This window comes from Vulpes vulpes, chromosome 15 (genome assembly GCF_048418805.1).
Source record: "Vulpes vulpes isolate BD-2025 chromosome 15, VulVul3, whole genome shotgun sequence".
NCBI lineage: Eukaryota > Metazoa > Chordata > Mammalia > Carnivora > Canidae > Vulpes > Vulpes vulpes.
The window spans coordinates 92,485,946-92,511,405 of NC_132794.1; the positions used below are offsets into that span (position 1 = coordinate 92,485,946).

The 25,460-nt window shown below is 52.7% G+C and overlaps 1 protein-coding gene across 2 annotated transcripts in view; it reads left to right on the forward strand.

Moving 5' to 3' along the window:
• SUFU (SUFU negative regulator of hedgehog signaling) overlaps nucleotides 1–17,662 on the forward strand; it is a 120,740-nt gene extending 103,078 nt beyond the window's left edge. For both annotated transcript variants that reach the window (XM_025992884.2, XM_025992890.2), the window contains exons 9-12: nucleotides 1,360–1,494; nucleotides 3,031–3,169; nucleotides 11,773–11,841; nucleotides 14,266–17,662. In XM_025992884.2, the coding sequence (XP_025848669.1) occupies nucleotides 1,360–1,494; nucleotides 3,031–3,169; nucleotides 11,773–11,841; nucleotides 14,266–14,355 (433 nt within the window). In that variant the 3' untranslated portion in view covers nucleotides 14,356–17,662. The remainder of the gene's footprint in view (nucleotides 1–1,359; nucleotides 1,495–3,030; nucleotides 3,170–11,772; nucleotides 11,842–14,265) is intronic.
• Nucleotides 17,663–25,460: the final 7,798 nt, after the last annotated feature.

The following is a 25,460-nucleotide window of genomic DNA, read 5'->3' on the forward strand; positions in this document are numbered from 1 at the left end:
TTATATCTGGAGTAGATCCACACAAGCTGGTAGGAAGGGTCCCCATTACCTTAGGGGCTTTTATAAACCACTGCCTCTAAAGGGCCCTGGGCCCTCCATCCTTTTGCCTGCTGACCTCACACCCTCCCTCTGGGGAGGTTCTCTGCCTGTCATGGTGCCTTATTGGCCACTCAGCGCCCGCCCCTGCCACCACCCCCCACCTCCCCACCACCCCACCCCCACCCCTGCCAGTGTGTGAGGAGATTGGGCCTGCCCCTCACTGGCTGTCTGACTGTGAGCCTAGACATCCTGGATGGCTCCTGCCTCTTGAATGATAAACAACTAGAGCCTCTCACCCAGTATTTTGATGGACACTTGGGGAATTGTTCTGAGATTCACAGCCCAAACTAGGATCCGGCCTTTTGAATAGGATCAGTGGGTAACCCTCATTTCCGGCTGAGGCAGATTTGAGAGGCTGTCAGTGGGGGCAGCTGAATTTGAAAGAGCATATCTTAGATTGCAAAGGGATCCCATGGCCCAGTTGTGGGATAAGTTGTTGGTGGGAAGCAGGACAGGAGGGAGTGTGAGACAGCAGTGACAGACTCACTGTAGCCAAGGCCACAGTCAGGAGAAATCTGGTACAGGGCTCCTGGGGCCTCAAAACCCAGTAGGATGGTGGCCTGGTTCTGCTGCCCAGCCAGGCCCACTAGTCTGACTCCTGAGAGTCTGGTTTCCACCCCCTCACTGAGGATTGTATCATTTCCTGGTCAGATGAAGGATGTGTATGTCACTGCAGCTCCTGGCCATTAGCAGGAGTGTGCATGCTCAGAACCTGCGGAAAGTCACAGCTTTTTCAGGGTCAGCTGGAAGGAAACTCTTGGAGCCATGCCTCCTGATACTCTAGCACTCCAGCTTTGGAGAACTTGGGAACTGAGGCTCCAGGGCAGGGGAAGAAGGGCTCCCAGATGCTCTTGCTGCTGTATGGGGAAGAATAAGCCACTGTGACATAAACTTTTATAGAAGTGTGTTGGCCAAAGATGAGGCTTTAAAACACATTCTAACTGTGACCAAATCCCAGCTCCAAACTCCCAGACAGGGTGACTTGGACAAGTTCCTTAACTTCCCTGATCCCCAGTTCCTCATCCATAAAAGGGATTAGTACCTACCTCCTGGGGATGTTGAGAGGAGTAGTCAGTGAGAACTGCTTTGTACAACGTCTGGCATTTAGCAAGGACACAGTGAATGGTGGCTGCTGTTACCACCCCACCGTGGTCACTCACCATCATTGTCATTATTCAGGAGCCCAGCCTAAGACTCCTGTCTTGCTCCTCCCAATGGTGTTGACCTTGTGCTGAACCTGCTCCTGTGCTTGCCTCATAGGAGCCGCAAAGACAGCCTGGAAAGTGACAGCTCCACAGCCATCATTCCCCACGAGCTGATCCGCACGCGACAACTGGAGAGTGTGCATCTGAAATTCAACCAGGAGTCAGGGGCTCTCATTCCCCTCTGCCTCAGGTGAGCCCTGCAACACACAGCCTGTTGTCAGGGAGCCTTCTCCCCCACCCCTGGGTAGAGTCCAGGGATCCTGGGAGAGAGGAGAGGTGGTCAGGCAATTCCATCTTGGGCCTGCGGTGGGGGAGCTGTGGACTCTTGAGCCAGCCTGTCACCCCCACTGTGCTGAAGAACACTCCTTTGTCCAGAGAGGTGTCCCTCCACCATGGTCCCTTAGGGAGTTCAGTGGCCTAGCAAACCCAGATGCCCCTGCTGTTCCACAAGCCCAGGGTCAGTAGCACTGGGGATCAGGGTGGGGGCTCCAGTGGGTTGGACTCTATTTTCTTCCACTGGTTACTTTTCCCATGCAAAACACTCAGTTCCCCAAACCCAGTGGCCAGCACAACAGACTCCTTGAGGGACCGAGAAGCCCAGCTGTGTCCTTTCTGCTGCTGTCTGCAGTGCCAGAAATCTAGCCCTGTGGCCAGAATTCAGCTCTCTGCTTGGGGATGTACTGGCCTAATCTGTTCAGCTGGCTTCTTGCATAGCCCTTGGGGTTTCCACCCTCACTTTTATAGCAGGGAGGTGACCAGAATAACTCTAAACTCAGACAACAGTGACAAGGAAGAAGGGGGTTGCCCTGGTTTGGTCCCTTCCCACTGTCCCCAGAGCCTGAGAAAGAAGTTTGCATGCTAACCAGCTTTGGCCACCCCGGGCAGAGGGCAAAGATAGCAAGTGGTTTGAACAGGGGCTGGCAAGGTCCCCCACCAGGACCCCAGCCATTTCCTCCCCAGCTCCCTCTCTGGCTCAAGCTCAGGACTTTTGAAGGGCTAATCTGAGGCAGCCTGAGAAAGCAAAGGGCAGGTGGTGCTTCCTTTACTGACTGGCATCTCTGCCTCCCTGGTTGTCCCTGCCTGCCCTTCCCCCAGGTGTATTTCTAGACTGGGGATTAACAGTAACTTCTTTTGGCTCCCTCAGAGTGACCCCATTTGGCTTCAGCCATTGTTGTTGTTATTGTTATTGTTGTTGTTATTATTATTGTTATTGGTTTGTTTTGAGGCGTGCTTGTGGCCTTGGGGCTAGCCATTTTAATCTTATGGGAGAGCCCAGGAGCTGGTGGACGACTCTGCCCTGGACACAGGGGTTGTGCTGTGAAGGTACTATGCCATCCTCCCAGGGGCTTGGGAAATATGTTTAGGAGATTTCACCCTCGCCCTCGAAAGGGGGGACATGATCCCACTCTCAGTTCTGGGCATGACCTTGGGCACATTGCTAACTGCCCTCTCTGGCCTCAATTTCCTCACCAGGACATGAAGGAGGTGTACTCCACTCCCTTGCAGACCCTTTGAATGCTGATCTAATGTTTCTGCTAGCTTTGAGCACTTTGGAGGAATGACAGTAGAGAGCTTGTGAGAGGCTTCCCTTGGAAGGTGCTGAAATGAACATGTTCAGTTACAGTCCCCTGTTGTTGGGCAGGTGGGCAGGCAGGAGGGCATTTGCTGGGCACCCTGTCCCTTGGCCGGGGCCTGCCACTCATTGTCTCCGTGTTCCCACCCCCAGGGGCAGACTCCTGCATGGACGGCACTTTACATATAAAAGTATCACAGGTGACATGGCCATCACATTCGTTTCCACGGGAGTGGAAGGCGCCTTTGCCACTGAGGAGCACCCTTACGCAGCCCATGGACCCTGGTTACAAGTGAGAAGGCTCATTTTCTTGTCCCTACCTTCTTTCTGTAGGCTCTTCCCACACCTGCCTTCTCCCTCCCCTCCTTCTCCTCCCTCAGCAGCTCTTGGTGGCTCCCTTCCAGAGGGCCTAGCTATGGGAAGCCTTGTGGAGTGTGGATGCTGCTGCCTATCCCATCAGCTCTAGAACACTTCCTGACCTCTCCTCCTATCACTCAAGACACCAGGGATGACTCTCTAGGCCTTGGCCATTGGTTTGCCATGGAAATCCAGATTTGAGGGATGTGAGACTTTCTGCACCCTCGATAAACCAAAGTCTAGGAAACCAAGGGTGAACAGAATAGGAGGAAGTATGGAAGCCACTCTTAAGTGGCTCTGTGGAAATCCCACCAGAATTCCTAGAAAATGGGCATGTGGACCTGGACCAGGGCTGGGATGAGCAGGCCTCAGCAGACAGAGCCTCCCCATTCTCTTCATCTAATGGCTTTCCTTTTCCTCCTAGTGGAAACCTTTTCTACACAGAAACCTGCTGGCTTGTCCAGAACACTCTGTGCTTCCTTTGCTCTTCTGGCTGGAGCACAGCTTCAGAGACACTGCCAAGTGGGATGCTGGGGCCTGAGAGCCACAGGCCTCCTTCCAGCCCCCACCCTGTCCCAGGTCTCTAATGGGTACTTTGCTGGTCCAGCACACTCCCAGATATATTAGGGAAACAACACCCTTTTTTCTTTGTTGGCATTTGGGAGGAAGAACATCTACCTTACCTCTCTCAGGAATATCCAGAAAGGGGATCTGTCCCTAATGCACAACTTGACTATGCCTTGTTTGTGGTGTGTGGAGAGGTGGTTATAGTAGAGGGGAAGGGAATTATGCTGGTTTTGTGGGTTTAACCCAGTCTGGGGGGTCTGTGAAGCATACTTACTGGTAATGTGGGCGTGTGTGTGTGTGTGTGTGTGTGTGTGTGTGAGAGAGAGAGAGAGAGAGAGAGAGAGAGAGCTTGCAGCTGAATTTTTCATCCTTCGGGCCTCTTCCCTCCTCCCCCCATCCAAATACTAACCCTTAATTAAAACAAACAGCAAACAAAGGACACCAACCACACTCCTCAGACAGAACGAGGTAGAAATGGAAGCTAGTGCTTTAGGAATATTGTGTTCCATAAATTATCTTGCCTTTTTCCACTGTTGTTATTACATTGTTTCATAACAAAATTACTTTGAACCATAAAGTTATAAATACATTTTAAAAGTCCCACTTGGTAACATTAGAGTTCTGTCCATGTGGTGTTGGTAGTTACTGTAGCAAAAACTCTGAAGTGTAACATTTGAAACTAGGACTGCACAAGTGGAAAGGACCTCCCCATCACCCCCAGCTATGTCCTCCAAAGCCAGGCTGCCTCCATGGAGAGGAGGAGGGCTGCCTCCTACCTGGGCAGAACTGACAAGGAAGGGGGATGTAGGGCCCCAACAGGAGAACCCAGCATCCCCTGAGAGCCGAGTTCACAGGTCATCATTCCCAGTAGGTGACTGTGCTCACAGGTCTCAGAAGTGTCCTCAGGTAGCACTTATGTGTATTGAAGGTTCAAGAACATTTTCTTAGGAAAGTAGGGACCAGAGACTCTCCAAACTCAAGAAGAAATTCTCCCCTGTTACATCTTACATCTTCACCTCTGAACCTGTCCTTGGAGTCTTGCCATTCTTGGAATACCTTCCTACCCTGAGGAAGGGATGCTCACCATTTCCATTCTCAGCAGCCCAGGAGCCCTGGCCCCAGAGGACTCAGCAGATGTGACATTGCCCCTCCGTGCCCCCAGAGTTCTGACCCCAACCCCAGTCCCAGGGCCCCTTATCCCAGAGCTACTGGTGTTGTGCTCCCAGGCCCATTCCCCTCACCCTTGGGCAGCCCCTCAGGCAACCGAAGCACTGGGCATGGCCCCTCCCATGCACTGTTGCCCAGGGAACCAGAGCGGTGGGAACCAGCCGCTGCCTCGGCATGTTTCAATAAAGTTGCTGTGCTGGGAGCTGCTTAATCAAAGGCCTGTGTTATGGGCTCATTAGTGTGGTCCACCATGGGCCAGCTCACAGGGGAGCTCCCAGGAAGGCTGGCTGGGGCCCCACTCCCCAAGCATGCACCCTCAACTCACCAAGGGGTTTCTCAGGCCCTTTCCAGGGAGCTCTGGGAAACCCTCTGCCTCTGCCCCCAGCCAGTCCTCAGCCATGGAGCCAACACCCACAGCAGCCCTCCTCCCCACCCCCAAAGCAGTCAGCACTTTCTGCTTCTGACTGCCAGCCTGCCTTCCCCTTTAGGGTCTTGCCATTGTGGTCACAGGCAGCTCCCTAGCTTGTGGGAATCCAGGCTTGTAATTACTTGGGGGCCTCTCAGGCTCCCTGTGGCGCTGCTGGTCTACCAGGAGTCTGCAGGACCTCATGGAGGCCTGGCGTCAGGCTCATCACGGATGAAGGGCCACTCCACTGGACCAAGAAGGGTGCCAGGCCCCTCTGGAGGGGGTTCCCCAACATGCAGGGGACTGACCCTTTCCCCCCACAGGAGTCTCTCACTCACTCTCCCAAGAGCAGGGGTGTCTCCTTGGCCCCTGTGTACCAGGCCTGTTGGGGACAGAAGGAGTAGGAAGGAGCTGAATACAGCAGGCCCACATACGTGAAGAGCTCCAGACTTCTGTTTTCTTGGCTGCTACTTGAATGCTCCCTGTTGATCCCAGCTGAATGAGGAGGGCCAGGATGACTTTCTTACATCAGCCTCAACAGCCTTGGAAGCCCTTGCACCCAGCCCTGGCACTTTGTTCTGGCTACCAGCCCAGGCCTGTTATCTCTTGGGGAAAAGGCATGGCAGAGACACCCTGCACGAGAGAAGAGTGACAGAGGAGAGGCTGAAAGAAAAAGGTAGAGGGAATCGGGGACCTCACTGGAGCATGTGGAGTGGCCCCAAACAGGCCTGTGCACCTGCCTTCTCCTGGTCCTGCACCTCTCCTCCCCGCATCTCTCCAGCCCCAAGGAAGCCCAGGTCCCAGCATACGGAAAGGCAGGGCTGTCTGCAACCCCAAGGTGAACTCAGTGGACACTCCCTGCTTCCTGGAGGAGCTGGAAAGGCAGGAATCCTCCAATTCTATAGGCTTCGCAGTTTCCGGAGGTCAACACCTTGACTCCATCTGCCCTACCATCTGCTGTTTTCATCCTTGTGGAGTTTGGAAAGCCTGTCAGCCAACTCCAAAGCTTTGCAGGAGGGTCTTCAGATCCTGCGGGAGGCCTGCCAACATCCTTCCTTGCACACCTTCCCCCAGCATTCCATAGCCTGGTAGCTTTTACAAGCCTCTCTCCCTTGAGTCTGTCAACACTGGGCTGTTAGTCTTCTGAGCAGGAGCCCGGCCCAGACTGAGTCGTTCATCCGTCCCCAGCTAGGGTTGATCTGAAGTGGGAGAAGTCTGCCCCAGAGGTCACAAGGTCACACCACCAAATATGAGAATATTTTTTTAAGCCCCGCAATGCTTTCTCAGCTGTGTGGTGTCTGACAATTCACCCAGGTGGCACCCCCATTCCCAGCTATTCCCTACCAGCCTTGATGGGAGGCTTTAGCTTGGGAGAAGATGCCCAGCTGCTGTCCTGAGTGGGCTCGCCACTCTAGGCCATGTTTGGGAATCACTGCTGGGCTCTCATCCTAGCCTGGTGGCTGACTCACCACTGCCCTCTGGACAAGTCCCCACCTCCCCCTGTCCCCATCCACCCATTTGGACATTGTGTGGAAGACACTTAGCAGTCCCTAGCCCAGGCCCTGTGCAGTTCCTCTCCAGCGCCTCTACTGATTCTCCTTCTACTGGTGAACCTGGCCACAACCTGTTCTCCCTGGAGACCCTTGCTTGGGCTGCCATGGGACCTCATTGTCCAACACCCAGATATGATTAAATCCCACCACTGTGCCTGGGGAGAAGACTGTGATGGCCCGCTGTGCCCTCATCAGCCAGGCACCAGAGCAGGAGGAGTCTGAGCCTGCTCCTGGCCACCAGAGCCAACTTCTCACCACCCACTGAGAACAGGAAATGAATGTGTGCCACACACACCTCTGCTCCCAAGTCTGGGGGGTCTCCAAGCTGTTCTCTGGCTTTCGTCTGACCCATTGGAGTTGGGGGTACGCAGACCGGACTGCATCCTCATCCTGCCTCCTCCTTGGCCATTGTGGGCGCCAGAGCAGTTCCTTGGCAGGCCCTACCCTGTAAACAACACATTTCCGCCTCTGAAAGAAGGAAGGAGAAGGAAAAAGAAAGCCAAACTTGTCGGGAAGCAAGAACAACGTGTCAACACGAAGAGCAAACAGGGCCCCGGACAAAGTGTGGATTGTCATATCGAGGGGAAGGAGTGGGCATTGTCAGCGCTGTTTGCAGACTCAGAAATAGCACCAACCACAGACATTTGAATCAGATCTGCAGCAGCTGGGCTTCTGCCTGCAGCACAGCAGAGCCTGCCCAGAGCAGGCACCGCAAAAGATCACTTTTCGGGTTCCTTCTGGAACTTGCTGGGGCCTGGGGAATTGGGAGATTGTTGACAGCCCTCCCTCATCACTAACCAGCCTGGTTGTCCTAAGGCACCTGGTGTGAACACCTTGGAGAAGGCTGTTGGTCTGGATTCCAAGAGTGGAGGTTGAGGTGGGGAGCAGGGAGCCACTCTTCCCCTCACAGCTTGGCCAATTAGATGATGGTAAAGCTGCAGCCACCAACTCACCTCTGTTGGTTAAACCTGTGCCCAAAACCCCTCCCCCTGTGTGTGTCTGAGTATTCTCCACTCCACAATTCCTGGGGTGCCTCAAAAATGCAGGTGCCTTGGCCTTGTCGGGGTATTCCGATTTAGAACGTCTGGATGACATCTCCATAGTTTCAGAAGATTCCCAGAGGAGTTAGCTGCTCTCTAGAGAGCTTCCTCCCTCTACAGGCTATTTGTGCACAAACATAAGCATTTTATGCCCAGCTCTTGGTGAGTGCAGACATTACTGAGTAGTATTGTCATTTTCCGTATTATTACTGTTATTTCTATTGCTGTTTTCTGGGCTAGAGTAACTGTTGCCTTATGTATGCATTTACTAAGCTGGCCTATAAATGTGCCTTGCTGTTCCCACTTGGACATGATCTTTGGGTATGTTTTGCCTTCCTTTCCAAGTGGCCAACTTGGTTTTTGAGCAGCTGGGTGCCTTTGATGTTCAGGACTTCAGCCCTCTTGAGCTGAGCAGGGCTGTTCCTCTTGAGGAGGTGTGTGGCTGGTTGGGTTGGGATGACTGGTCTTCTCAGCCATTGGTAGAAGCCAAAGTCACCTTCACCTCCCCCATCAGAGGAAAGAGAAGAGTTAGTCCTGAGTATATAAGGCTTCTAGAATTGGGGTGTTTTCCCCAGGCCGGAAGAATGTATCCTGTACCACAATGGGGTCAGATCACTGTTCTAAAGTCCAGGAGCCTTATCTCCTCTCAACACCTGCTCATTTGCAAAATGGGGGTGACAGTTACCTCCTCTGCAAGACCGCCAGGAGGGCTCACTGAAATGATGCCAGTCAAGCCCTTAGCCCAGTGCCTGGCACATGGAAGAGGTAGTGCTGCTGGTGGTGGTGGTGTTACCATTACTACTGGCATCGTAACCATCCTGTTATTATTTGTGGCAGAGCCAGGCAGCCCCATGGGGACCCAGTGAGTTTCCAGCGCCTCAAGCCCCAGACTGCACAGGCTTTTCCCACAGTTGCATCACAACGGCGCGTCTGTTGCTCAGGAGAGCGCCCAGGAGCTGCTCCGTCACAGTTGTCTATCTCCAGTGTCCTGTTGATAAGATCTGTTAACATTCTCAGCTCCAGGTCTGAAATATACAAAGAACAGGGCCTGTTTGTTCAATCCAAGCTTCTAAGGTTTAACTCCCAAAGGAAATTAAATTAGATGCCTGGAGCTATGACAGTCTGTCGTGTTTCTTTGGAGGGAATGTCACCCTTAATATCATGCAGATCTTGTGTATAATTTTCTCTGTTCAATTCTCTTAAAATGATGTGAAGTTTCCAGCAGGAACCAGCAAGTCACCAAAAGTGAAAATTGAGGAGCAACCAGGGTTTATCCTCTTTTCTGGTCTTGCCATCCCCTCCCCCAGCTGAGTATAAAATGAGTCCACACACAGATGGTGTGCACTGGTGGTGGTTCTGCTAAAAGCCACCATAATGTACCCTCTCTCCACTACCTCTTCCAGACCTTTGTCAGAGGAACTGGCTTAGGACTGAGCTCAGCATTGGTGGGGTTGCCTTTCCCCTTGTTAAGTAACAGCTCTCTGGTGTCTCACTGGGTGGTCGCCGTCCCTGGGAACCCTCCCCTCTACCTCAGCCCCAGCACTATAGTCCCAGGCCTATTTACCTTTCTGGCAGAAAGTCCCTCCCTCTAAATTATTTGTGGGTTAGAAATCAGCCCAGCCTGGCCCGGACTGGAGCCATTGTAATATAATTGGGTTTTAGGTATGCTTGTGTTTGTGCTAGCATTTGCAGAGATGGCAACAAGCCCCGGAAATGCCAAAAATATGAATGTGACTTTTGTGCTACTCAAGCAGACTGGTGATAACTGGTAGGGAAACTCTGGACTTTGACGGGGGGGAGGGGGGGACAAAACCCTGGGGTAAGAGGAATAGAGAGGGCTCTGGAAGTGGGAAGACTGGGGTATGATTGGAAGGAGCCACCTGGGGCACTTGGAGGAAGAAGGGGGGCGGTAGGGGCCACCTCAGGTGGGCATCTCCCTGGACTGACTTTGCCCATCTAAATCTGGTTTCTGTCCTCACTTGAGGCTTGAGCTCCTCAAACAGAAAAACCTTTGGTGAGATGGGAGCCAGTGGTCAGAGCTATTTTGTTGCTGACTATTGGCTTGTAGCCTGGGAAGGAGACATTCTTCGGCTCGCTGTCAACCAAGAAAGGGTGGATGTCCAGGTAAAGTATGGACTGCTCTCATGCCTGTGTCCCTAGGGCTCCATCCAGGGTCAGGCCTAGCAGAGGCGCCTAGGGAGTGCTGTGGAATTAAATGGATCAGTGGGCAGATGAGTGGAAGAGTAAATAAATGCATACATGCTGTGTGGGGAAGAGCCCCAGATGTGGACACTATACCTCAGGCACTACTTTAGAGTCCAGACATGACTGGGATATGGTCTTATCTTAGCCACTCACAAACCATGTGACACTGGGCACATTACATAACCTGCCTATGCCTCAGTTTCCTCATCTGGGAGGAGACTAGAGGAGATAAGCTACATGAGCCATCAGCACAATGCCTAGTACAGTGGCGGTTTCCTCACTCAGGCTTCTCATTCCTTGCTCATACCTTCACCCCATCAGCTTCCTTCCCTTGGAGTCCTCCATCCTGTGGGGTCCCCAGAGACCCTGCTTGCTGCTCTTCTGCACCATTTCACTTAATCTCACAAGCTGACTGTATTTTAGATATATAGATATTCCACTTACCAGAGTGGACAACTCCCAGGAGAACCTGAGGGGTATTTTCTCAAGTTCTTGATCCCCATCCTTCTAGAGGGCTTTCCCTCACTGGAGTCCCTCACCTTGGTCTTCATTGTCCTTCCCCCTCTGTGCCTCACCCAGGGCCTTCAGAGTTTGCTGGAGGAGGCAAACCAGAAGTCGGTGGAGCCACAGCCAGGGGAGGTGTAGAAGGATCTGGTGCCGAGGCCAGGAGGCCCCCTGGGCCAGCACAGGGAGGAGAAAGGTGGAGGGAAGAGGAAAGACATCCTCAGCCTGAGCCTGGTGTGAGCTTGGCCTGGCTCTGCAGAGCCAGCCTGGGCAGAGGAGCCATTGGGAAAATGGCCCATTGGGTTGAGGAATGCCCAAGAGGGGAGGGGTGGTGCCCACTGAATAGTGGGGCCATGAGGTGATGAGGCATCAGACTAGAACAGCGAAGTGGGACAGCTGGGAGGTGACCTGCAGAAGAGGGTTTTTGAAGTTTTGAAGAACTCAGTGGCTGAATGAGGTCAGCAGGGCAGGGGTTTGGGAGCTTCCAACCTGAGAAAGTGTGGATGCTACAGATGGAAAGAGGACTTGAGAGTCCCTTTCCTGTCTGTAAAAGGGGAGAGGTTGGAGCATAATCTCCACAAATTCTCCAGCTCAGACATTCTTGGATGTACCTTCCGGGGCATTTCCAGATTCCAGACATGGCTTGTATTCCAAATCCAAACAGATTCCTTTTGTCCTACCAAGTTGGGAGTAAGGGGGAGCATGTGAGCCCCACTGGGCATGGGGCTCTTGCCTAGTGCCTGCTTCTCCATTGCCCCCTCTACTCACTGCAGTGTGCAAGAGGTGCAGACTGCTGGAACAGGGACTCCTATCCCTTCTGGGGCCCAGCGATCCTCTCTTCCCACATCCCCCGCCTTGCTTCCCCATTGTCCTCTGACACCCTTCCTTCTCTGCCCTGGTCCTAGCCATATTGCAGGCAGGTGGAGGTGGGGGAGAACGATGACGGTCTGGGAGAGGCTTCGAGCACTTCTCTCTGTCCCTAAAACAGGCTCATATCTACTCCATGGCCAGAAGAAAGTTCTGTGGCTTGGCAGTTGACAAAAAGACCATATATTAAAAAATAATCATAAACGCTTGTCTTGTACCTTCTTCCCAGATTCTGTTGACTGAAGAGTTTGTAGAGAAAATGTTGGAGGACTTAGAAGATTTGACTTCTCCAGAGGAAGTAAGCCTGTTTCATTCTAACAGCGGCTTCCAATCCCCAGGAGCCCATGTGTGTCTTTCAGTCTGTCTGTCCCGGAGGTGTGGGGATGGGCCAGAAAGGAGACCCTGGGGATGTTAAACAGCTTTATTTCTGGCTTCCCACCACCCCCTGCCCCACCCTGTTATAAGGACACTCAGCAAATTGTCTGAATTGGCCGCTCCTGAGAACTTCACTGAGGAGGCAGCCAGGGCCCTCAGGCTGGTAGTTCTTCCCCAGCCCCTGCTGTTCCCTGGCAGGTTCTGAACAGAAAGCCCACGCCTGCTGCCAGAGAACATTCCACTGGGGAGTTCTGGTGGGCAGTAAGGGACTCCTGCTCTTGCCTCAGGCCACCCAGGAGTCAGTCTCCTTCCTCCCTTCTCCAGCCATGAGCTCTCCCCTCTGGGTCTGCCTCTTCCAGGCGGAGGAGCTGGCAGGCCAGGTGGGGGCTTGTGCCTTCCTTGGCTACTCATCTGGGGTGCAGGAATGGAGCCCATAATCCCCTTTGTTTTTCTTCCTTGTTCCTGGCATCCTCATTTGCAGGGACTTACCTCATTCTGGAAAGTCCCTTCCCCTCCCCCAGCCTCCTACAGCACCCCAGTGGGATCTGAGCCTTCCTGGCCTCAATGCCCCATAGGTTAGTGGAACATTAGCAACCTAGCCAGGCCTCTGGAGAGCTCTTCTGGGCCCTCCCCTGCCTGTTGTGGCAGAGACAGACAGACCCTTCCATTGCCCTTTCTGCCGGGAAGTGTGTCTGGGGGAGTCCACACAGGGGCCAGCCTTTTAAGCCAGAAGGAGGCCATGTAGGAGCTAGCTTTCATCCAGGACTGGAGCTTACAGCTGCCAGTGCTCCCAGGGCCACATGGGCCAGCACATGGTGGCCTCTGACATCAACCAGGTGAAGGAGAGCACACAGGGTGAGACTACCCTATCCAGGTCTCCAGGTGGACAGCAACTCCTCAGAACCTGAGGTCACCTCAATCCTCTGGGATGTGGCTTCAGAAGTTCACTCAAATTTATACATTCCAAAGTCACCAAGTACCCGATCCATGCCAGCCAATCAACCCCCTCGAGTCACTGATCCCTGAGGCCTGGCTTCTATTCAATCAGACCAGAGCCAGCTGCCCAGGAGTGCTTCCGGAGAGGCCGTGTTGCACTGGGATGGTGCTGCGCCAGACCGCTGCTTTGAGCTTGGGTGTTGAGGTAGGAGGGGGACAGTCCAGGCAGGAGGGACAGGAGCCAGGGGGAGCTTAGGAAAGTAGGTCACTAAAAATGACTTTTTTTTTTTTTTTTTTTTTTTTTGCTTCTCTGTCCAGAGGCTGTCCCCACACCCTGCCTCACTCTCCACTTTGGTCCTGGCTTGGAGAAGTTCCCCATCAGAGGGAGGGAGAGGGAGCCAACCAGGAAGCATCAGGCCTGTCCACTTCCAGCTCCAGCTCTAGGCAGGCTGAGGGCCCTGTTCTTCCCTCCTTTCCAGCCTGGCCTGACTTCTCACCTCGCCCTGAGGCAGTAGGGGTCATGAGAGGCAGACCCTGTTTTCAAGTCAGTGAGCATCTCGTGAGCGTGAGCGCACCAGCTGTGTGCCAGACCACATGCAAGGTCCCTGAATACAGAGGAAATAAGATCTAGCAGCCTCTTTCCCCCACCCCACACCAAAGGCTGAGACACAGAACTGTAAGCAAATCAGTGATCCCTGGACTGGAGTAGGAAGAATGTGGGCTCTCCCCGGCCCCCACTAGCACCATGCTCAGGCTGGGGACCCTGGGGAACAGATGAGCTTGAACAAAGGGGAGCAGGGTGGGGGCACACCAGGCCCAAGAAATCACTTTAAGCCACCCTTGTCTGGCCCCTCTTCCCCAATTGAGGCCGAGCCAGGGCCTCCTTCCCTTTGGACCCTTTGGCAAAGGCCACAGAGGGCGGGTTCCGGGGTCCTTCGGCACCAGCTCTGCAAGAAAAGCCATGGCAGAGCCTGGACCACAGAGTTCCAGACCTCAAGCCGCTTCCCTCTAGCATCTGCACCCTCCTCCCTGCCCCCCAGCCCCCAGCCCCAGGGCCTCAGGGAGCAGATTCCTTACATGCTTGTGGCCGGAGGCAGAACCAAGGAAGTGAGTTGGAGGGAGGTCAGCACAGTCAAGAAAGAGTTAGAAAACATGCCTCCTCCAACCCCAGTTAATTATTGGCAGGGCCAGGAGAAAGAAGGGGTCACGGAACTCCAGCAGCTTAACCCCAGCCACCCACCTGGGAATAGCATTTGCAATCGAAGCCAGGCACCGTTGGCCTCCCTTGCCCCTAGCACCTGGGGGACAGCACATGGGTGAGGGCTCTGGGATCTCTTTAGGCAACTTGGAAAGAAGGCAGTGAGTTCTGCTAACTGTGTACACTCTGGCTCTGTGCTTGCTCCCTCCACAGTTCAAACTTCCCAAAGAGTACAGCTGGCCTGAAAAGAAGCTGAAAGTCTCCATTCTGCCCGATGTGGTGTTCGACAGTCCACTGCACTAGCCTGAGTTGGGCCCTGCAGGGGCCAAGGGAGAGCCCAGCTGCTCCCCGGTGACTTCCAGTGTAACAACTGCGTAAAAGAGATTCCCACAAATAAAAGGACATGTATGAGGAAGATTGCGCAGCCACCGCACCTGCCTCACCTGCAGCTCAGGGGCTTTACCCCCCCCAGCCGGCCAAGCCCTCTGGGCTGGGAGTGGGCAAACACAAATCTTCCCCTCCTGCCGCTGCCATAGGTTGTGGTTTGAGATTTGACTCTGGACCTTTGATGTGACCGTAGGTGGAGACAGGCCTCATTCTCACCTATCCCCTGCCACGCAGTCCGGCAGGAGGGAGTGGAACGGCCGGTGCACACACTGCCCAGCTCTCTTCTGGGAAGCCTTTGCTAGGTCAGCTCCTCTGGCCACGGAACAATCCCTCCGATCCTGTTTGGTTTTCTTCCTCCTTATTTTATTTTGTAGAAACCGGATGGTATTTTATTGGTCTTCAAAGATGTCCAGAAGCCGTGTATATAATGTTTTTTAAACAGAACTTTATTTCCAGATGAACTTTCTCATTCTCTCAGACAAGGGCCTGGGGCTGTCTCCCCATGAGCCACCACCAGAGATGGTGCCAGTGTTTGCCTGCCAGCCCAGGGCCCCAGAGGAGCCAGCTTCACAGGCTTTTCTTCCCAGCTGGGCCTGGTGGAGTCTGGGGTAGGGGGGAGAGCTGAGATGCGCCCCCGGTGCAGTCCTCAGCCCAGTTTAGCTGGGACTAACAGGAGGTGCTGCTGGTTCTCAAGTGGACTAGGCCCCCTGGCAAAGTTCAAGGACCACCATGGTCTCAGAGACTTGGTAACCCCAGCCTCCTCTTCCAGGCCTTGTCTACCCATCCAGGTCTACCTGAGAGAGGGTGAGGCCCAGCACCATGTAGACCATCCCCACCTGCCATTCAGGGGCTAGATCTCCAGCTCCTGTCCTGTTCCCTCCTACCCTAGGCCTCCCAGCCTCCAGGCTGCAAGACTCTGGCATATTAAAAATGGAAAAAAACAACCTCTCACCATGTCCTTCACTTTGATTTTGCAAACACTGCACTGTGTTGCCCTCATCCTCCCTGCGTCCATTCGTTTCTTGTCTTTCATGCCCCATTTCATTCCATGGGCCTCTTTTCCTGCATCCTGGTCTCATAGTCCCATGCCCTACTATTGCAGATCTCATGGTCTTCCTCCCAGAAATAGACCTATCTCTGGCCTGTGGGTTTGGGGCTCCTCTTGGGTTGTGTCCCACCGCTGTCTGACCTGGAATCAACAATTACCTTTTGGGCCCTCTCACCCCTGACTCTAGGGACTGCTATTTCAAGATCTCCCTTCAGGCCTTTCCAAAACAAAGTCCTTTGGTCTGTCAGGGGGCTCAGAGGACCAGACACTGCCCTGTCTGCACCTGCCACCCACATGGGCACCACAACAGTGCCATAGGTGGCCCCTGGGGTACAAGACCCCTCTGATGAGAGACTCAGCCAAAGAGCTGCCTCCAGTGGTCATGAGGGCAGTAGCCAGGCTCTCCAGGGAGCAAGATTTGGACTTCCAAAGGGGTACAAGGCCCTGGCTGCTTCTCTGCACACACTCTCAGGGCTACCCAGTTAACTCCATCAAACTCAGAGCTTCAAGGTGGATCATCCTGGAATACTGGGAGAGATAGGCTCTAGGCTTCCACCAATGAAGATGGAAGCTCCTCTGGACCTGATGTTGGCAGTAGCTGTGCCTTCTGCTCCAAGGACTTTTCCAAAAGGACATTTTCTGGCCTTTGCCCATCACAACATCCCTGCCTTTGAAGCTCTTATCATTTAATGTTTCATGGCCAGAGAGGTGCCATTAGCTTGTGTCCTTTCCATGCCACCCTGATTTGCCTCTCCGCAAATTCTTTCTGGGGACCTGCCTCTGCCTGCCTGCTTTGGCTGGTGGGGAGGAGGTATTTTCTGAACTAAGTGTTGTCATCAGTATGGGAGGCAGGCAGGAAGCAGGTGAGCTCTGAGACCATAAGCCCATGAAACCTGTGGCCCCTTCCTGTCCTATGACGTCAGGAACCTCCAAGGTCCAGCTGGGGCCAGGCCTTTGTCTCATTTCCCTATGGTGCATTGGCTCTGGAGGAGTAGCAGAGCATCCACCATCTCTGACCAGGCCTTCTAGAGGTTCCTCTGGGAGGGGGCTCTGCTGGCTGGCGAGAGGGGACCCTCACTGAGGACCAAGTGAGGCTTACCATGTAGCATGCCCAGCATGGCGTTTGGCATAGAGTGAGTACTCACTAAATGTACCACTTCTCTCCCTCCCTGCAGCTCTTCAGGAGCCCTGACATACTGAGCTGGGGAGGTGAGAAGTCTCCTTCTCTAAATCTGCCTCTCTCCCTTGTGGCTTGCCCGGTCCTACCCCCCTCCTTCTGAGTCCCTCTGGCTAAAGCTTCTGAGAGGAAGGGGCTCCCCCATGCAGTTGGCCTGCCACCTACATATGGCAGACTCTTGGACTCCTCAGGTCCAGGGTGGACTGCAAGAGGGCTGCAGACCCAGCTGTCATTCTGAGGGGTAGAGTGTCTCATGCAAGGTCTCAGGTCTGGCCAGGGAGCAAGTGCCTCTTCCTGCCCTTCTCTTCCTCTTCCAAAGGCCAGGCTTCAGGGAAGGGACTAGGAAGCCTCAGAAGAGTCTAAAGGGCTAGAGCATTTTAAAAAATGCACAGAGGGGGATCCCTGGGTGGCGCAGCGGTTTGGTGCCTGCCTTTGGCCCAGGGCGCGATCCTGGAGACCCGCGATCGAATCCCACATCGGGCTCCCGGTGCATGGAGCCTGCTTCTCCCTCTGCCTATGTCTCTGCCTCTCTCTCTCTCTCTGTGACTATCATAAATAAATAAAAATTTTAAAAAAATGCACAGAGGGTCTTGGGACTGAGTTTTGAGATTGAATTGAGAGCAGGGGAAAAAATTACGAAGGTTGATGCCCCTATGGGGCAAACCAGCAGAGAACTCCCTTGACTGTATTTTTTTATCCAGTTGTTTTTCCTCTCTGGCTTCCAGGTCCTCCATGCCAGGTGAGGTACCTGGGTCCCTGTTACAAGTCAGGAACCCTATAGAGAGAGCCTTCCTTTTGTACAAGTACCTGAATGCTGCAATGAGCAGACTTTTATAAAATTTTATATTAGTTTCTAATGTTGACAGTGACTCGGTTCCTGGGGGCTGCACCCAGCCTGGGACTTTTGTAAGAATTTTTGGGTGACTCACTTAGATGTCGTTTCCTTCTTGCTCCCTCTTCCTCTGTGTAATCTAAGTGCATTAAACATATTTGCAGAAGTTTGGATTTTGTGCTCCTTTTTGGATGCCTGGAGTAGGGGAGTGGCAAGCCTGAGGCCCTGGCTGAGGGGGTGGGTTTGGATTCAGCCACTTAGAAAGAAGCCAGGGTGGGGAAAGGTCCCCAAAGACTCTTGTTGGGAGTGGAGGGGGTGCCAAGGAGCAGGATCACACAGCTGGTGACTCTAGAGTCATGCAGAAATGACTTTGCAGAGACAGGCTCCCTTTCACTGGTCTTAAATTCCTCTAAGGTCATGGGGTGTGGGAGCAAGGAACAGGTCTGGGGAGAGGAGTGGGTGGGTCAAGACCCTCTTTATTCCTCTTCTCTCCTCTCAAAAAGCCCTTTCCCCTTGAGAAGGTGGGCCTTCCTTCCCTCCAGTTTTAGGGTTCTTATGTCCCAGCTCAAGTCAGGAGATGGCCACTCCCCTCAACATAGAAATTCAACCTCCTAACCCATGACCTGGTAGTGGTGGGATGGACAGGCAGCTTCAGAACCGCCACACCCACTGGGTGACACACAAGCCAGCCTTCCCTTCCTGTGAGCCCCTCTGGGCCAAGGCCTTGGTGAGGAGGTGGTAGATCGCCCAGCTCCTGTCTCTCTAGGGCCTGACATGGCACAACAGAGCCCAGTCTCCATGAGGAGAAGGCAACAGCCTGGGATCTTAGAGGCAGGCAAGAGGATGTCCTCACCCAGAAAGGGTTCCCAGAACCCACAGACCTCTAGACCTCCCCGAGTTCTTACCCTCTGTACTAGGCCTGGTTGTCTGTCTTGGAGAACAGCAGGGCCTTTTCTCCTAGTCCTCAGGATGGACTGTAGCACCCAGGGTGTTCTGCTGGGGCTAGTGGCAGAAGTCCTGGGGGTATCATGAGAAGGGAGGGCGAGGAGGGTGTCAGTTCTTATGAAGGCACTCTGTCCTCTTTGAGAACCAGCTGTAGCTGGGGGATTTTCCCCAGGCAGAGATCAGTACTCCTTCCCCTGTGACCTCCTACTGAACTGTGGCTTGTCCCTGGAGCAGTGGGGCAGGTCCTGTCCAGGGCCCCCAGTCACTCTGGCAGGCAAAGCAAGGGAACTAGGAGGATTTGGAGCCAGACTGACAATCACAGAATGGCCCGGGCCACACCCCTTCCCCTTTTCTTTTCCCCTTGGAGATTGGGGGGGCAGGGTGGAGGGAAGGGCTTATTATCTAATCCTCCTCATCTGACCAGCCTAGAAAGACCCAGGGGCAGAGTGAAGCTCTTGCCCCAGAGAGTACAGAATAGCAAGATCCTGTGTTAGGTGGCTCCAAGAGACAGGACTAGGCTGAGGTTATTTCTGGAAAAAGGCTCCTGGGCCTATAGCAGAGACCCCACCCTAGGTTTAGGGAGGGAAGAAATCTGCCATGTGATACGTCATGTTGCCTCCAAAAGGCCTGTACATTCCTCTAGGCATCTGCTCTGCCCCATGTGGGGTGGGAGAGTGTCAGGGCCCTGGGTGAGGAGAACCCACAGGCTCCAGAGCCATGGGGCTAGGGAGCCTAAGAGATTTGCCAAACTGGCCTAACCAGAAGGAGAATGCAGCTGGAAGTGAGTCAACCCAGCCTGCCAGGCACTGAGGCAGCTGCAGGCTGCATCGAAGAGGTGGGGAGGCCAGGGTGGGGGTGAGGAAGTGCTGTGCTGGGCCAGGGAAGGGAGAGATTTGTCACAAAAGGCATGGGGGAGGCAGGTCAGGATGTGGTCTGGGAGGAGCAACCATCTCCAGGCCCCTTCTGTGGGAGCACCATGGGACTGACCCAGTCCCCTCCTCTCCTCCTTGCTGCCAGGAAGTCTTGGGGAGGGAGCTAAGGACAGGATGGGGGAAGGGGCAAGATGCCTGCTGGTGGGTATCCACAGTCTGCATTCATTCACTCCTTCTTTCAACAAGTGCATGCCAGGCCCTCTGCTATATGCTGGGAGACTTAAGGAGTGTGTAGTGCAGTGGGGAAAAGAGACAACGAAACAATTGTAAGGAAAAGCCACAGAAGAGAAAGGCAGTCAGCTGCCTTCTATCCTACCCTAACCCCACCACTTGTCAGTGTGACTTTAGGCAGGTTTTTTCGTCTGCAAACAGATACTCACTTCACAGAGTTTTGGGGAGGATTATATGAGATAATACGCCTGAGATGCCCGGCACATGGTAATTGCTCAGTTAGTGGTAACCCCTATTAAAGGGCAATGCTATGGACATAGAAAAAGTACCCAACCCAGTCTGGGGAGGTTAAAACCAGCTTCCTGAAAGAAGTGACATCTAAGTCAAAACGGAAGGATACTAGAAGGGTAAAAGAAGAAAGGCTTTATTATCAAAAGCCCTCCAGGCAGACAGAACAACAAGGGCAAAAGCCCCCAAACTCTTGGGATTTGTAGAGCTCAACTTGCTTAAGGTTTAAGGCATGAAGCTTTCATTTGAGGACCATTCCCCTGCCTGTTGGATGGAAAATATTCTGAAAGAGAGCAAGATTAGAGGCAAGGACCTGGCAGGCCTAGGTTAAGGTGGAAGCAGTAGGGACAGAGAATGACACTCATTCATTGATTCAACAAATATTTATTGAGCACCTACTATGTGATAGGTCCCATTCTAGGCACCAGAGATAACATTATTAAAGAAAATTCCTCCTTTCACAGATCTTATGTTTTCGTGATGGGCGATAGATAATATTTGTTTAAAATAGAATACATAGTACATGCATATATGTACTATGGAGAAAAAATAAAGCAGAGGAGGAGAGAGAGGGATAGGGTGGGGTGTGTTTTTAAATACAGAAGTCAGGGAAGGCCTTGCTGCATAGGTGACATTTGAGCAAAGGATCTCAATGACAAGACGAAGTGTGCAATAGGGACATCTGGAGGAAGAATGATCCAGGCAAAGTGAAGAGCAACTGCAAAGACCCTGGAGGTAGGAGAGACACACCAGGTGTATTTGAACAAAAGCAGAAGCCAGTGTGGCTGGAGCAGAATAAAAGAAAGGGAATAACAGGAGATCATTTGTACAGAGGGCAGCTTGTATAGGGCCTTGCAGGCAATTAGAAAACTTTGACTTTAATTCTGGTTGAAGTTGGGAAGCCATTGGGAGATTCTGAACAGAAGAGTGACACAATTTGACTTTTTTTTTTTAATTTTTTTTTTAATTTTTATTTATTTATGATAGTCACAGAGAGATAGAGAGAGAGGCAGAGACACAGGCAGAGGGAGAAGCAGGCTCCATGCACCGGGAGCCCGACGTGGGATTCGATCCCGGGTCTCCAGGATCGCGCCCTGGGCCAAAGGCAGGTGCCAAACCGCTGCGCCACCCAGGGATCCCTGACATTTTTAAAAAAGATTTTAAAATTTATTTTAGAGAGAAAGTGAGCAGGGGGAGGGGCAGAGGGAGAGAATCTCAGGCAGATTCCTGGCTGAGCAGAAGCCCTAGGCGCCACTTGATCCCATGACCCTGACATCATGACCTGAGCCCAAATCAAGAGTCAGACACTTAACCAACTGAGCCACGTCAGTGCCCCACATTCTGGCATATTTTTAAAAGATTTCTCTGACTACTATATTGAGAAATGACTTGGGGAGGTAAGGGTAGATGCAGAGAAACTGGTTAAGATCTACTGAAATAATCCAGGCTAGAGATACAGTGAGGTAATGGGAATGTTAAGAAGTAGTAAAGATTTGGGGCACTTGGGTGGCTCAGTCGGTTAAGTGTCTGCCTACAGCTCCCAAGAGTCCTGGGATTGAGTCCACATCCGGCTCCCTGCTCCTTGGGGAGTCTGCTTCTCCCTCTCCTTCTGCCTGCAGCTCCCCTGCTTGTGGTCTCTTTTTCTGTCAAATAAATAAATAAAATCTTAAAAAAAAAAAAAAAGTAGGTTTCAGTACATTGAAATCAAGGTGCCTGTAAGACATCTGGGTGGATGGCATGGTTGACTACACTGATCTGCCACCAGGAGTGTGAACTTCTGGACTGGAGATACTGAGTGGGGAGCCATCAGTATAAGAACAGTAATAAAGCTTTAGGAGAGGCCCCAGGTAGATTAGTAAGAGAATAGGATGGAGGGCAGGGCTCTGAGGACTGTCAACATTTATGAGATGGAAAATGGAGAAGTTGGGATGCCTGGGTGGCTCAGAGGTTGAGCGCCTGCCTTCGGCCCAGGGCGTGATCCTGGGGTCCCGGGATTGAGTCCCATATCAGGCTCCTTGCATGGAGCCTGCTTCTTCCTCTGCCTATCTCTCTGCCTCTCTCTCTCTGTCTCATGAATAAATAAATAATCTTAAAAAAAAAAAAAAGGAAATTGGAGAAGTCTGTGGTTAGAAAGACAAGAAAAAAAAAAACAGAGGAGTATGATATCTTACAAGTTAAGGGGAGTGGTCTAGAAAGGTGAAGAATGTAAAGAATCCTTTAGATTATCCTGGAGGGTATTGGTGAGAAAACCAGAGAAGGACCCTCCAACAGCTGCCAGCTAGATTCTATTGTTTCTCTATTCCATCTTTAAGCATAGAATTTAGGATTAGGGCTTGAAAATCATTTTCGCCTTGGTTTGTTCAGTCAGACAGACAGCATTCATTCATTCATTCATTCAACATATGATCTCCCATGTGAGGGAATGCAAAGTACTTAAGACATGGGCTCTGTCCTTGAAGGACCCACATTAGCCCCCCAATTAGGAATAAGGAGATGGAAGTCCTAGATCAGAGAGGCCCTCTGGTTTTATGGAAGGATCAGGGACTCATTGGTTACTCTGAATTGGATTTGAATCTCAGTTCTACCATTTGGAATGTAATTGCTGATGACTCCAAAATCTATAATCTCAGTACAAACCTCCTCCAAATCTGTATATTTATGATTGTCTTCACAACATTTCCACTGGGATATCTGAGCCAGGTCAGATTTAACTTAGAACTACTGAAAAATCTCCCTACCCAATCTAATTCTCTCCAATTCTCTCCTTCTTGGTAAATGGTATCACCATGCAGACTCAAATGAGGCCACCGCCATGAGGCCCAAATCCTCAGAGTCATTTAAAATCTTCTTGGAGGGGATCCCTGGGTGGCGCAGCGGTTTGGCGCCTGCCTTTGGCCTGGGGCGTGATCCTGGAGACCCAGGATCGAATCCCACATCGGGCTCCCGGTGCATGGAGCCTGCTTCTCCCTCTGCCTATGTCTCTGCCCCCCCCTCTCTCTCTATGACTATCATAAAAAAAAAAAGCAAAAAAAAAAAAACAAAAACAAAAAAAAAACAACTTCTTGGAGGGGGATCCCTGGGTGACTCAGCAGTTTAGTGCCTGACATTGGCTTGGGGCATGATCCTGGAGTCCGGGGATCGAGTCCTGCATCAGGCTCCCTGCATGGACCCTGCTTCTCCATCTGCCTGTGTCTCTGCCTCTCTCTCTCTCTGTCTCTCATGAATAAATAAATAAATAAATAAATAAAATCTTTAAAAAAAAAAAAACACTTCTTGGAGGGATTAAAAAATTGTACATACCTGGAAACATTTCAAAAGTTCAAGAGGAAAAAAAAAGTTCAAGAGGATATACTATATACAGTGATAAGCATATCTTGATCCCATTCCTATTAACATGTTGATTCCCCTCCACCCCATATCTAATCCATATCTATTCCTGCTGGCACTATTTCCAAAATATATCCCACATCTGAGGGCTTCTCATAATCAGCTTCAAGTCTAAATTCCTTACCATGACCTAAAAAACCCTGTATGTTCTTGTCTTTCACATGGCCTCCTTTCTGTCCTGGAGCATGCCTACTAATCTATGGCTTTCCCATTTGTTTCTCCTGACTGAAGCCCTCTTTCCCAGGGTTGTTAATGGCCTGACTCCTGAATATTCAGGTCTTGACTCAGATGTCACTTTTCTGGAGAGCCCTGTGTAAGCCCCTTACTCTCTATCACAGGAATTATCCTGTATATTTAATTATATTATTATTATTAGGTATATGTTGTCCAGGGAATCCCCAGGGCCTAGAAAAATGCCTGGCACTTGCAGGCTTTTGTTAAGTATTTAACTGACCCTTCGACCTCCAGCAGACTACTTCACTTCTTTAAGCCTTCGTTCCCTTATTCATAGAAGAGGGATTATAATGCCTATCTTGCTTGGTAGTTCTAAGCGTCAGAAATGTGGGGGAAAGTGTTAAGGACATCGGGGAAATTGCCCCACAGCGAACCTTTGCAGTTCCCCGCTCTCTTCCATCAGACAGAAGGAGCGGATCGACAGACCCTCCTCCTCCTCCCAGGTAAAAAGAGCTATGGGTGAAAAGGCCCAGGAAGAGGTGGTCCCACTACGCAGCGGCATCATCGCCCTTTTAAGAAACACGGCACTCTCCTCCCACCCTAGTGTTTAATGTACCGAAGTAAGTGCGAGTCACGTGAGGCTCTCGGGTCTGCCCCGCCTCGAAGAGGCGGAGCCTCAGCTTGGGGACCAATAAGAGGCGCAGCCTCCGGAACAGCCCCAACTCCAGACAGGGAAAAGGGGAGGAGCCGGGAGCCCCAGCCGCTGTAACAGCACTTCCGGACAATACGCCCCGCCCCATGCCCCCCTCCCCTCCGGGTCCGTCTCGGTCTCCAGTGCCGGGTGGGCCGAACCAGCGGGTGCTGATTAAAGGCGCCGCAGTTGCTCTGCCGCTTTCTCTCCCAATCCCCCTCCCGGCCTCCCCGCCCCCTTCCCGTGTAGCGGGACCGGCCTTGATGTAGGGACACCACCCTCCGCCTGTCTCCGCTCGAGCTCGAGAGTCCGGCTCACCGCAACCCCCTGCCCGCCCGCCCGCATCCCCGCCCTGCCGGCCGCACTCTGCCCAGAGCCCATTGTATCCCCTCGCCCCCAGCTGCAGACTCCGAGGCCAGGCCGTGGCGGGAAGATCGGGGACCCCTGTGCGCCCCTCCGGCGGGTCTCAGGAGCCGGGCCCCTCCCCCGCCCGCCCTCCTGGCTTCGGCTAGGTAGCGGCTAGGGCGCCCTTCCCTCCCTGCTGAGGCGGAGGGGGCCGACCGACCGGCAACAGGGACTCACCCCCGCCCCAGCGGCGCCCCCCTCCCCGCCCGCTGCCCGGGGGAGCGCCGGAGCCCCAGCGAGCAGAGGCAGGGGAAGCGCTGCCCGGCGCGCAGATCATTTTTATTATCGAGATTATTATTAAAAGGGGGCGGGGGCCTAGAATGGGGGGAGGGGGCTAGAGACGCAGCTATTTTTATTAAACAGATTATTCCTGAAATAATAATAATAAGCGCAAGATGGCTGAAGGTGGCCCTGATGAGAGTGTTGGGTTTTTTTTTTTTTCTTCTTTTTTCTTTTTTTTTTTTTTTTTGATCTGAGGATAAAGCTCTGAGGCGACTGCCGCTGCGGAGACCCTGCCCGAAGTGCCCTCCCCTCAGTTGTGAAGCTTCGGGCGGACAAACCGACCCACAGACAGAGCGACTGGCGTGGGCCCGCCCCGGACGCGTCGCCTGGGCAGCAGCCGGGGGCCGCCGGTGCTCGCCTTTCTGCCGACTTCTTCCAATTCTAATCTTTTTTTATTTTTTGGAAAGGACCGGGGTGGGTGGAGCAGAGGTGGAGAGAAATCGGGACTTGGCATTTTCTCCTCTCTCTCTCTCCTAATTTGAGGGAGGCCGCCAGCCCTCCCCTTAAAAAAAAAAAAAAAAAAAAAATCCCACCGAGAGAGCGAGCGAGCGAGCGAGCGCGAGAGCGAGCGCGGAGACGGCCCGCGCAGGACCCTCGAGCGAGCGCGCCTGGACCCCGGCCGCCGCGGCCGCCGCCGGGAGCCCAAGATGGCTGGGCTCTGAGGGAGGCTGCCCGGCCCGGCTGGCTCG